This window comes from Scyliorhinus canicula, chromosome 16 (genome assembly GCF_902713615.1).
Source record: "Scyliorhinus canicula chromosome 16, sScyCan1.1, whole genome shotgun sequence".
Taxonomy (NCBI): domain Eukaryota; kingdom Metazoa; phylum Chordata; class Chondrichthyes; order Carcharhiniformes; family Scyliorhinidae; genus Scyliorhinus; species Scyliorhinus canicula.
In genome coordinates, this window is record NC_052161.1 from 47,747,981 (window position 1) to 47,760,823 (window position 12,843).

A 12,843-nucleotide genomic window follows, 5' to 3' on the forward strand; every position below is an offset into this window, starting at 1 on the left:
TTGACTGGACCCTGGAGGTTGATTGGACGCACAGGTGCTGATGAGGAAGCCGCAGGCGAATGAGCCGCTGAAGGCTATGGTGGTGCGGCTACACTGGTTCTTAAATAAAGAGAAGATCTTGCAGCGGGTCAGGCAGACGAGGAGATGCACCTGGGAGGGTAACGAGCATGAGGATCTGGGACCTGGCAAAGAGGAGAGCTGGATTCAACCGTGTCAAGGCTGCCCTCTTTAAGAAGGGGGTGAAGTTCGGGTTGCTGTACCCGGCCCGCTTCTGGGAGACCCACAACAGCCCCGAATATTATTTTTGAATATCGTAGGAGGTAATGGAGTTCTTGAGAGACAATAAACTGGCAGGAAGGGGAGGACATTGAACTTTGGAAAATTGTGAGGACATGTTGGTCCTCTCTGCCTTTTTTCTTGTTGTGCTTTGTTTCTTTTTGGGTGATGGTTACGGGAGAACCTCTCTTCTCTCAGGGGCCGTTTATCTTTGATGTAGGGTTCTTTGCTGGGATGTTGGAGGACCGTGGAGGGCAAATGCACCTATTTTCTCATTGTTGTTTTTTCTTTTTCTTTTTTTTTTTAAAAAGAGTACCCAATTCATTTTTTTCCAATTACGGGGCAATTTGGTGTGATCAATCCACCTAGCCTGTACAGCTTTGGGTTGTGGAGGCACAATCCACGCAAACACGGGGAGAATGTGCAAACTCTACACAGACAGTGACCCAGACCCGGGCTCGAACTTGGGGCCTCGGCGCCGTGAGGCAGCAGGGATAACCCACTGCGCCACCGTGTTGCCTTTTGTTCACGTTGTTTGCACGATGGAAGTGTGTGAGCGGGGGTGTGGGGGGGGGGGGGGGGGGGGGGGGGCGAAGAGAAGTCAGTTTACGGGGGGGAAAGGATGCCTGTGCCTGGTTATCAACCCGAGATTGGACCGGTTGAGTCCGTGGTCGGGGTGGGTCTCTCTGCTGGCAGGGGTGGCGGTCTCGGGGTATTCGCCGATTGTGTTCATGGACCACATGCATATCAGGTGGACTTGAAAGTGGACCTTGGGGTTGGGGGGCAGCGCCCGCAGTGAAGATTAGATACGGGGTTGCTCGCAGATGAGGAGGTGTGTGAGTGTATGAGAGTTGCTATTCAGGGATATGTTGAGCTGAATGACATGGGAGAGGTTTTGGCCAGCAACCTATGGGAGGCATTTAAGGCAGTGGTCAGTGGAGAGCTCATAGCGATCCGGGTGCATAGGGATAGGACGGAGTGGGCAGAGATGGCTAGGATGGTGGATGCGATCCTGTGGCTGGTGTCTACGGTGAAGGCAGTGGACAATTACAGAGGGCCAGGGGGCAGTTTATGAATATGGGGAGAAGGTGAGTAGGATGCTGGCTCACCAAATGAACGAAGCAGGAGGTGGCGAGGCTAATCAGAATGTTGAAGAATGGGAGAGCAAGGGTGGTTTTGGATCCAGTGGGGGTGAATGGGGGTTTTGAGCAATTTTATAAGTTAGATGAATTGGAGCCCCAGCCGGGGAAGAGTGAATGCAGTGATTTCTGGACGAGTTGGAGTTCTCCATGTGGAGGAAGACCTCGTAGAGGGCCTGGCGGCGCCCATTGGACTGGTGGAGGTCATGGAGGGTATGGGGGCGATACAGGCAGGGAAGGCCCCCAGCCCAGATGGGTTCCCGGTAGAATTTTATAAAAGGTTTTTGCGGGGATCTGGGACCCCTGCTGGTAAGGGAATACAATGAGGGAATGGAGAAGGGGGAGCTTTGATATCCTTAATTTTGAAGATGGATAAGGACCCGGAGCAGTGCAGGTCCTACCACCCGTAATTTGGATGCCAAGCTGCAGGCGAAGATCTTGGCCTCGCGGATTAAGGACTGTGTGCCGGGGGTGATGGGGGAAAACCAGCGGGTTTGTAAAGGGGAGGTGCCTGTTGCCGAACGTTAGGTGTTTATTGAATGTAATAATGATGCCCTCAGAGGGACAAAATGTGGAGGTGGCGGTCACTATGGACGTGGTGAAGGCCTTTGATCGGGTAGAATGGGAATATTTGTGGGAAGTACAGGAACGGTTAGGGTTCAGGCAGGGGTTTGTGGATTGGGTCCAGTTGCTGTAATGGGGAACTGGTAGCGATGAGTTAGGGGTAATTTGGATTATATCGTGGGACAAGGCAGGGATGTCCACTCTCCATGTTGCTCTTTGCCTTGGCAATAGAGCCACGGCAATAGCGCTTAGAGCGTCAAGGAGTTGGAAAGGAATAGTGTGGGGGGTGGGACGGGTGGAGCATCGGGTCTCGCTATATGCGGATGATCTGCTGCTTTGCATATTGGAGCCACTGGGAGATATCGGGTGAATCATGAACACTGTAGAGGAATTTGGTTGGTTTTCCGGATATAAGTTAAACATGGGGAAGAGTGAGGTTTTCCTGATCCAGGCAAGGGTGCAGGAGTGGATGTTGGGCAAGCCGTTTAAAGTGGTGAGGCGAACTTTACTATTTGGGCATCCAGGTGGCGTGGAAATTTGGTGCATTTGGTAGAGCAAATGAAGAGGGATTTTAAGAGATGGGACGAGCTGCCGCTGTTGCTGGCGGGACGGGTGCAGACCGTGAAAATGACGGTACTCTTGAGGTTCTTTTTGTTTTCCAAACCTTAATGCTTTGATCTTAGGGTTTGTGTGGACGGGGAAATAATCCCCTGAGGTAAAGAAGGTGCTGTTGGAACGGAGACGCGGGGAGTGGTCCAGACTTGTTTTGTCAAATATGATGAACTATTACTGGGCAGCGAATATAGCCATGGTTAGGAAGTAGGTGGTGGGCAGAGGGGTCAGTGTGGGAGTGGATGGAGGCAGCCTCTTATAAGAACACTAGTTTAGGGACACTGTTGTCGGTGCCTCTGACGTTCTCGCCGGCCAGGTACTCCACGAGCCCAGTGGTAGGTGGCGGCCCTGAGGGTGTGGGGATAGTGGCACCAGCATCTGAGGTTGGTGGGTGCCTCAGCCTGGGCACTGATTTGTGGGAATCATAGATTTGTACCGGGGAGGGGGCGGGGGGAAGAGGGGAGGGTGTGGGGTGGACGGAGGGAGGAAAGGGGGGGTGCAGGGGAGGGAGGGAGGAGAGGGGGTTGCAGTGCAGAGGGGAGGGAAGAGAGGGGGGAGTGCGGGGGGGGGAGGGGAGGATAGGGGGGTGCGGTGGGGGGTGGGGGTTTGGTCATGGGGTTCCGGAGGGTGGTGCCAGGAGGGGATCGAATGGTTTGGGGACATATTTGTGTGGGCAGCTTTTCGAGCCTCGAGGAATTGGAAGAGGAGTATGAGTTGACCAGTAGAATTGGGTTCCGGTACTTACTGGTACGGGATTATGTTAGGAGATTTGTAAGGGGTTTATGGATTGGGAGGGAACCCTGATAGGAGGTTAAACAGAAGTGAAGGAGGAGCTGGGGAGGGAAATGGAGGCTGGGTTATGGGAGAAGGCTTTGAGGAGAATGAATGCATCCTTTTCGAGTGCTAGGCTTAGTCTTCCTTATTCAATTCAAAGTAGTTCGTAGGGTGCATATGACGGTGGCCAGAATAAGCAGGTTCTTTGAGGGGGTGGAGGATGGGTGTGGGCAGTGCACGGGGAGGCCCACGAACCATGTCCACATGTTGTGAGCTTATCCAAAGCTGAAGGGATTCTGGCAGAGGTTCGCTGACGTATTGTCCGAGGTGCTGAAGGTGAATGTTGCCTCGAGTCCAGAAGTGGCAGTTTTGGAGTGTTTGAAGACCCGGGAGTCGAGGGAGGCTGACGTTTTGGCCTTTGCCTCCCTGATAGCCTGGAGATGGATTTTGTTGGAGCAGAGCGACTCGGGGTCGGCGAAGCCGGGGGTGTGGATTCCTTTTTTTTTTAAATTTAGAGTACCCAATTAATTTTTTCCAATTAAAGGCAATTTAGTGTGGCCAAACCACCTACCCTGCACATCTTTGGGTTATGGGGGCAAAACCCAGGTAAACACAGGAAGAATTTGCAAACTCCACACGGATAGTGACCCAGAGCCGGAATGAATCAAACCTGGGACCTTGGTGCTGTTAGGCAGCAATGCCAACCACTGTGCCACCATGCTACCCTGGGGGTGTGGATTCCTCAGGCTGGAAAAAATCAAGTTCACCTTGAGAGGGTCTGTGGGGGGGGTTTTGCCTGGAGATGGAAACCTTTTATCGACTTTTCCAACAAAGGCAGGTTGGGTGCATGGGAACGGCAGGCAGGTGGGGTGTTATTTATTGGTTATAAGATTTGCTGTTTGCTTTCTTTCTGGTTTTGGTGTGTGTGTGCGTATATATATTATATGTATGTATATATATATATATATATATAAATACCTTAATAAAAAATACTTTTTAAAATAAAAGAATATTTTAAGGCTGAGTTTGGTAAAATCTTGACTGATAACACAGTCAAAACTTTTTGGCGCGTGGGATAGGCAGGAATGTAGAGGCTGCAATCAGATTAGCCATGATCTTATCAAATGGTGGAGCAGGCTGAAGAGGCCAAATGGCCTGTTCCTGCTCCTAATTCATATCTTCGTATGATAGCTTTGAAAATATTTTGAACAATGTCTCAAGCTGCAGATGTTTTTTTCATATTAATAAGAAGGGGAGGTTGAATGATCAAGGACTAGTTTGGATGGGTGCTGAAATAGCAACTAGTGGGCTGCACTCAAGAAACTGGATTTCCTGAGAGCTGGCAGAGGAGGTGTTGTTAGATGGATTGAAATGATAGCAAGATTTAGAACTGTGAGAGCAGATGATAGAAGCAGCGGAACTAGAAACTGCATTTTGGAAACAAAGAATCAGATGAGAATTGAAGCAGTAAAAATAAATACTTGCATTTATGTCATGTTTTTCATAACCTGAGGTTGTCCCAAAGTGCTTTATAACCTTTGAAGTACTTTCAAAATGTAGTTACTCTTGCAATGAAGGAAAGAACTTGCATTTATACTTTGGAGAATAAAATTAGGGTCTGCATGACCAAATTGAGTCAATGTGGGGGTGGGGTGGGGGTATGATCAAAAAGTCAAATTATGTTTAGAGAGCAAGATTATCTGAGTGGTCATCACCCGAGCATGTAATATGCTGCCACTTTGGGCTGTTGTTAATTCCGCATTTTTAGGGAAGAGGGTGGCGCAGTCGTTAGCACTGCTGCATCACGGCGTCGAGGACCCAGCTTTGATCCTGGCTCCGGGTTGCAGTCCGTGTGGCGTTTTCACATTCTCCCTGTGTCTGCGTGGGTTTCACCCCCATAACCCAAAGATGTACAGGGTAGGTGGATTGGGCATGCTAAATTGCCCCTTAATTGGGGGGAAAAAATCCACATTTTATCATCCCATCCGTACAACTCTGCTTCACCCTCTTCCAATGCCTTGTTCTGTTGTGGGAAGAAGAACTGGACTCGGTATCATATGCATATAAAGGAACTTGAACTGACATTTTCTATTTATATTGTTCCAAATGTCTTGCACTATTCTTCATTCAACTTGCCTTATTCTTTTCCTTTTTTGTTTGATTAATTCTCCTCTCTTTACAGGAGATCTTTGATATATATTGAAGAACATTCTCCTCTTTGTATCAGCTGTATTATAGGGGAGCAGTGGCATCATGGTATTGTCACCAGTAATCTAGAGGCCCAGAGTCATGCTCTGGGGACATGGGTTAGAATTCCACCAGGGCAGGTAGTGGAATTTGAATTCAATAAAAAAAATCTGGAATTAAATGTCCAATGATGACCATGAAACCATTGTCAATTGTTGTAAAAAAAAACCCATCTGGTTCACTAATATCCTTTACCTGGTTTGGCCTACATGTGACTCCAGACCCACAGCAATGTGGTTGACTCTTAAATGCCCTACTGGATGGGCAACAAATGTTGGCCTAGCCAGTGACACCCACATCCCATGACCGAATTTTTTTATTAAAACTTCATCATTTTGAGTTTGAGAATTTGATGATTTTCAAGTTGCATTATCCTCCATAAAGAATGAAGCAATAGAGTTTTATCCTATTGTAATGCAGGTGGAAAACTTGTGTGAAGGTCAGGAGTGGGCCAGACGGAAATAATCAAGAATCACACAAGCCCAAATGTTGCTATGGCAGGAGATTTTGACAATTATCTTCGAAATCATGCAGAAACGTTCTGAAATTGGTATAAAAAAACAAGACTTTACATCATGGCAGTGAAAGCAATGGAAAAAACAATTGTATGACGTGCAGTCCACCATTGAGCCAGCCACATCACCAGTGGTGACTACAATTTCCATCAGTGTGAACTGTGGGTACAGTGGTAGCTTCTTTCATGAATGTTCCAATTGCTGTAATGGGTGCTTTAGATCCATCATCAAGGTCAGCTTTAATTTGCTTGGATAAGGGTTGAAGATAACCATCAACAAGGCATTGAAAGATCTTTTACAGGTGCTATGTTCTCTGCTGCAAACAGCAGTAAAATTCAAACAAGAATAGCCAACTGATGGCTCTGAGCCATCACGTTGTTTAGACAACTGGATGTAAGCACTATCTCAACTTATTCACTGCAGCGCAGGATGTTCTTTCCACTTTTAGTCACAAGAGGTTCGCTGAATCCCAGCCGTCTTATTGATTAGCTAACCCATCAATTGCCACTTATCTTGGCTAGAGTGCAGATGAAGAATCAATATGCAGAAAACCATAAACTATGAGAACAGCATCACCTCTAAAATCCCCTTCATATACCATACTGAGTTGGACACATACAACTGTTCTTTTATCATGATTGGGTCAAAATCATGTCATCCTTACCCTACAAGAGGGGTAGCCAATGTTGTCCACATCATATGAATAAAAAATCCAAGAGGCACTTTGGAAATTACATTGACATTCACGGCACCTGACCTGCAACGTTACATGCATTGAAACATTTATTGAATAGGATTACATCATTTCAAATATGTTATGTCTTGTCACTTTTTCTAGGTTCTGATTTCCAAAGCAAAGCAAACTTGACAGGAGGAAATTATACATCAGTCAAGAAGAAGCTAGCACCATAACTTTTATAATGTCAAATAAAATGTCAGTTGCAGAAACTAGAATCTGAGCAATCAGACCTACCTACATAGTTGCCCCTGAGTACAGTGGCTCATGACTGTTAATGAATCCATGCTGTGATTGTGAAACTTTTGCTGTGTCATTCGATGTTGCTTGTGCTGTAAAGAAACATGGACCAGAATTTTACACTCTCCCACAAGTGGGATATTAGGTGGGGTAGAGGTTGGTGGAGAATAAAATTGAAGGAATGGGATTCTCTATGGTTTCCCATCCATGTTGGCCACAAAGCGATTTTATCCTAGGGCAGTCAAGCCCTCAACAGTATTTCTTCTTCTGTCCACTACAGCACTGTTTTTGCAGGGACTGGAGAACTGGAGGGCCAGTCAGATTGGCTGGCTGCTCTCTCAGGCAGGACCTCCCCCTGAGTGAGTGGCGCAAGTCCCCACTGCGGTCACTTGACACTCACTCGAGCAGATGTCGGCAAACGAGACCCCACCATATGAAAATTTAAGGCAATGAACATCTTTCCTGAGTATGTTACTTAAATTTCTCTTGTTTATTTTTAAAGGAGCAATTTAACATGGCTAATCCACCTAACCACATCTTTGGGTTGTGGGTGTGAAACCCACGCAGACACAAGTAGAAAGTGCAAACTCCACACGGACAGTGACCCAGGGCCGGGATTTGAACTCGAGTCCTGAGTGCCGTGAGGCAGCAGTGCTAACCACTGTGCCACGTGCCGCCCTTTTAAATTTCTCTTGTTAATGAGAATTGAATTATTCTGAGATTCTATGCGGATTCCCTCTCTAAGGCTGTAAGCAGCAGATTTCCGTAATCAACCTCGTTAGAGTGGGTTAGCACTGCTGCCTCACGGTGCCAAGGTCCCAGGTTCGATACCGGCTCTGGGTCACTGTCCGTGTGGAGTTTGCACATTCTCCCCGTGTTTGCGTGGGTTTCGCCCTCACAACCCAAAGATGTGCAGGGTAGGTGAACTGGCCACGCTAAATTGCCCCTTAATTGGAAAACATAAATTGGGTACTCTAAATTTTTATTTAAAAAATCAATCTCGTTAGTATGCCTATTGGAGTTAAAACAAGACCATGACCATTTTAATGTTTTTACTTCTTTCAAAGGGCATCAGGAGTCTATTAAAAAAAAAATAAGCCAAGATTTACCCTAAACACTGGAAATTGTTATCTGTGATGTGATATTTGATGCGATGCTTCACACCCAAAATTTTATTCAGTTAATGGAGAGGGTTAAAATAAGAATGATAGCTGTATGGAGTGTTAGATAAATCAAACTAATCACTGCCTCTCACCCTCCTCAGATGTAAAGGTTGAAATTTGGCCCTTTCTATTTGCGACACTTCACATTGAGTCAAAGTGAGGCAAACACCAATTGCTTTTGACTCTGATGTGCTTGAGCTGTTATCCAATCTCCTCTTCTGTTATCACTTCGTTCTGAGCCACTCCAGTCACCCTGAAAAGTTGGCAACGGATATGCATTCATTGTGAAATTACATATAACTATTTGGAGTTAGGTTGCAGATCAACCATGAACAGTGCAATAGGCATGAGGAACAAGATAGCCCATTCCTGTTCCTATTGTCCCAATGAATCACGTAAGAAGTATGAATGCAAGGATGTCATCTGCCTCCCAGCGCCACGGACCCAGGTTCAATTCCGGCCTTGGGTGACTGTAGAGTTTCTGCATTCTCCCTATATCTGCATGGATTTCCCCCTCGTGCTCCGGTTTCCTCCCAGTCCAATGATGTGCAGGTTAGTTGGGGTTACAGGGATAGGGCGGGCACTGTGTCTAGGGAGTGTGCTCTTTCAGAGGGTCAGTGCAGACTCGATGGGCCAAATGGCCTCCTTCTGCACTGTAGGGACTCTGTGCTACTAAATTCCAGATTCCCAACAAATTTTAAAATGTTGCAATGGGAGGGTAACCAGAGAAATTTGCTAACTTACAGCTTTTAATGTCATCACTAAATCAATTTGTGGACAGTTAAAACCACACTAAATATAAATACTAACTACTGCAAATGTTCCCTCCCCCCGTTCTTACTTGTACTAGAAATTATATTGAAATTGTAGTCACATACAGCTGATTTCAGGTAAGTGGAGTTAGTAAGGGAGCCGCTTTGTTCTTTGGTTAGTCTGTAATAGAAGGTTGTTTGTTTCAATTTTGTAAACAGGATTTGCTACCACACTGCAACAAGAGGCACAGCTTATCTTTGACGAGTACAGGAGAAAGGTAGACAGGGGGAATCTACCTAAAAAGACTGTCAGTGAAGTCTGGAAAAAGATGAATGTTAGCAGTGAGTTCAAAATAGTCCAAATAATAAGCTGATTTGCTTGCAAGTGTAATTCATACTAGTCAGTTAAAAGGCAGTTATAGCAAGGCAGCACGGTGGCGCAGTGGGTTAGCCCTTTTGCCTCACGGCGCCGAGGTCCCAGGTTCGATGCTCTGGGTCACTGCCCGTGTGGAGTTTGCACATTTCCCCCGTGTTTGCGTGGGTTTCGCCCCCACACCCAAAGATGTGCAGTGTAGGTGGATTGGCCACACTAAATTGCCCCTTAATTGGAAAAAGTGAATTGGGTACTCTAAATTTAAAAAACAAAGGCAGTTATAGCGATGTCGCTTATCCTGAAACGGGACAAGGACCCGGAGCTATGTGGGTCTTACAGGCCGATTTCTCTGTTGAACGTAGACGCTAAACTGCTGGCCAAAATTTTGTCCTCCAGGATTGAAGACTGTGTACTGCAGGATTGTGGAGGATCAGACGGGGTTTGTTAAGGGCAGGCAGCTGGTAGCCAATGTAAGAGGGCTGTTAAATGTGATCATGATGTCCCCGGAGAGCAGGGAGGTGGAGATAGTGGTCGCGATGGATGCAGAGAACGCTTTTGACTGGGTTGAGTGGGGGTTTTTATGGGAGGTGCTCAGCGGTTCGGATTTGGGAGGGGCTTTATTGACTAGGTTAGGTTACCATACCAGGCTCCGGTGGCAAGTGTACAGACGAACAGGACGACTTTGGGCTATTTTAGACTGCACCAGGGGACGAGACCAGGATGCCCCCTCTCCCCACTGCTGTTTGCGCTGGCAATAGAGCCGCTGGCAATTGCTCTGAGGGCCTCAAGGGGCTGGTCCCCGGGGTGGGGGGGAGCACAGAGTCTCGCTGTATGCGGATGACCTGCTTTTGTATGTTTCAGATCCAGTGGAGGGGATGGTAATTCGGCCGGTTTTCGGGGTATAAGCTTAATATGGGGAAGAGCGAGATGTTTGTGGTCCAGGCTAGGGGTCGGGGAGGCGACTGGGGGAACTGCCGTTCAGAGTGGGACAGTTTCAGGTACCTGAGGTATCCAATTTACATTTGGCGATACCATGTTCACTAAAGTAATTGACAAATAATATTAAGTTAATACTTTACATACAATTACCATCAAAGATGAATATAAGCAGTTATAATCAACTAAATTTTGGTGTTATTCCAACAACCATTTGAATAATTCCAACAACTATTTGAATAATGCTCTTCTAGTTATTGATGTTGCATGATCCATCAATCCTATAACTGCCTTTTTTTTTAATAAACATTTTATTGAGGTATTTCTTTGGCACTGTAACAGCAACAATATAAACAATGTACATAAAAAGGAAAATATTAACATAGTGCAAATACCACCTCCCTCTCCCACAGGTCCCACCATTACTTAACCCCCTAATCTACGCTAGCCTAACCCCCCACCCCTTTCTGCTGACTATTAATTATTTGCGAAGAAGTCGACAAATGGTTGTTGACAAACCATTTGTTGACTTCTTCGCAGAGAATTAAGCATCAGCAGAAAAGGGGGGGGGGGGGGTGTTAGGCTAGCGTAGATTAGGGGTTTAAGTAATGGTGGGACCTGTGGGAGAGGGAGGTGGTATTTGCACTATGTTAATATTTTCCTTTTTATGTCCATTGTTTATTTTGTGCCAAAAAAATACCTCAATAAAATATCTATTTTTAAAAAAGGCAGTTATAGAATTGAGGGATCATGCAACATCAATAACTAGAAGAGCATTATTCAAATGGTTGTTGGAATAACACCAAGATATAAGTGATTATAACTGCTTATATTCATCTTTGATGGTAATTGGATGGAAAATATTAGCTTAATATTATTTCCATCTTAACTTCATGTATTTGTCAGTTACTTTAGTGAACCTGATATCGCCAAATGTAAAGATTATGAAGTAAACAGGTGAATGTTAGCAAAACAGGCAGTCATTGTTAACATATACTTTGTGAAATATTCATTTTCTGCTGTTCTTCTCAAAGTTATACTAGTTTCAACTATGTTATGCTAGAAATAAGAAATAGCAATGGGAAGAAGTCCCTGGGAGGAGTAGTCTATAGGGCCCCAAACAGTAGTTCCACAGTGGGGCACATTATAAACCAGGAAATACTGGGGACTTATAAGAAAGGTACGGCAATAATCATGGGTGATTTTAATATGCACATAGATTGGATGAATCAAATTGGCAAGGGTAGCCTTGAAGGAGGGTTCATTGAATGTATTAGAACATAGAACATAGAACGATACAGCGCAGTACAAGCCCTTCGGCCCACGATGTTGCACCGACATGGGAAGTCAAAAACTAAAGGCCATCTAACCTACACTATGCCATTATCATCCATATGCTTATCCAATAAACTTTTAAATGTCCTCAATGTTGGCGAGTTCACTACTGTTGCAGGTAGGGCATTCCACGGCCTCACCACTCTTTGCGTAAAAAACCTACCTCTGACGTCTGTCCTATATCTATTACCCCTCAATTTAAGGCTATGTCCCCTCGTGCTAGCCACCTCCATCCTCGGGAGAAGGCTCTCACTGTCCACCCTATCTAACCCTCTGATCATTTTGTATGCCTCTATTAAGTCACCTCTTAACCTTCTTCTCTCTAACGAAAACAACCTCAAGTCCATCAGCCTTTCCTCATAAGATTTTCCCTCCATACCAGGCAACATCCTGGTAAATCTCCTCTGCACCCGTTCCAAAGCTTCCACATCCTTCCTATAATGAGGCGACCAGAACTGTACGCAATACTCCAAATGCGGCCGTACTAGAGTTTTGTACAGCTGCAACATGACCTCATGGCTCCGGAACTCAATCCCTCTACCAATAAAGGCCAACACACCATAGGCCTTCTTCACAACCCTATCAACCTGGGTGGCAACTTTCAGGGATCTATGTACATGGACACCGAGATCCCTCTGCTAATCCACACTGCTAAGAATTTTACCATTAGCCAAATATTCTGCATTCCTGTTATTCTTTCCAAAGTGAATCACCTCACACTTCTCTACATTAAACTCCATTTGCCACCTCTCAGCCCAGCTCTGCAGCTTATCTATGTCCCTCTGTAACCTGCAACATCCTTCTACACTGTCTACAACTCCACCGACTTTAGTGTCATCTGCAAATTTACTCACCCAACCTTCTGTGCCCTCCTCTAGGTCATTTATAAAAATGACAAACAGCAACGGCCCCAGAACAGATCCTTGTGGTACGCCACTCGTAACTGAACTCCATTCTGAACATTTGCCATCAACCACCACCCTCTGACTTCTTTCAACTAGCCAATTTCTGATCCACATCTCTAAATCACCCTCAATCCCCAACCTCCGTATTTTCTGCAATAGACGACCGTGGGGAACCTTATCAAATGCTTTACTGAAATCCATATACACCACATCAACTGCTCTACCCTCGTCTACCTGTTCAGTCACCTTCTCAAAGAACTCGATAAGGTTTGTGAG

General features: G+C 45.8%; 1 protein-coding gene across 1 annotated transcript in view; it reads left to right on the forward strand.

Moving 5' to 3' along the window:
- Positions 1-12,843, forward strand: part of LOC119950982 (leucine-rich repeat-containing protein 27-like) — a 141,937-nt gene that overhangs the window by 67,180 nt on the left and 61,914 nt on the right. Inside the window, exon 5 of the mRNA XM_038774015.1 lies at positions 9,238-9,360. Within this exon, the coding sequence (XP_038629943.1) occupies positions 9,238-9,360 (123 nt within the window). The remainder of the gene's footprint in view (positions 1-9,237; positions 9,361-12,843) is intronic.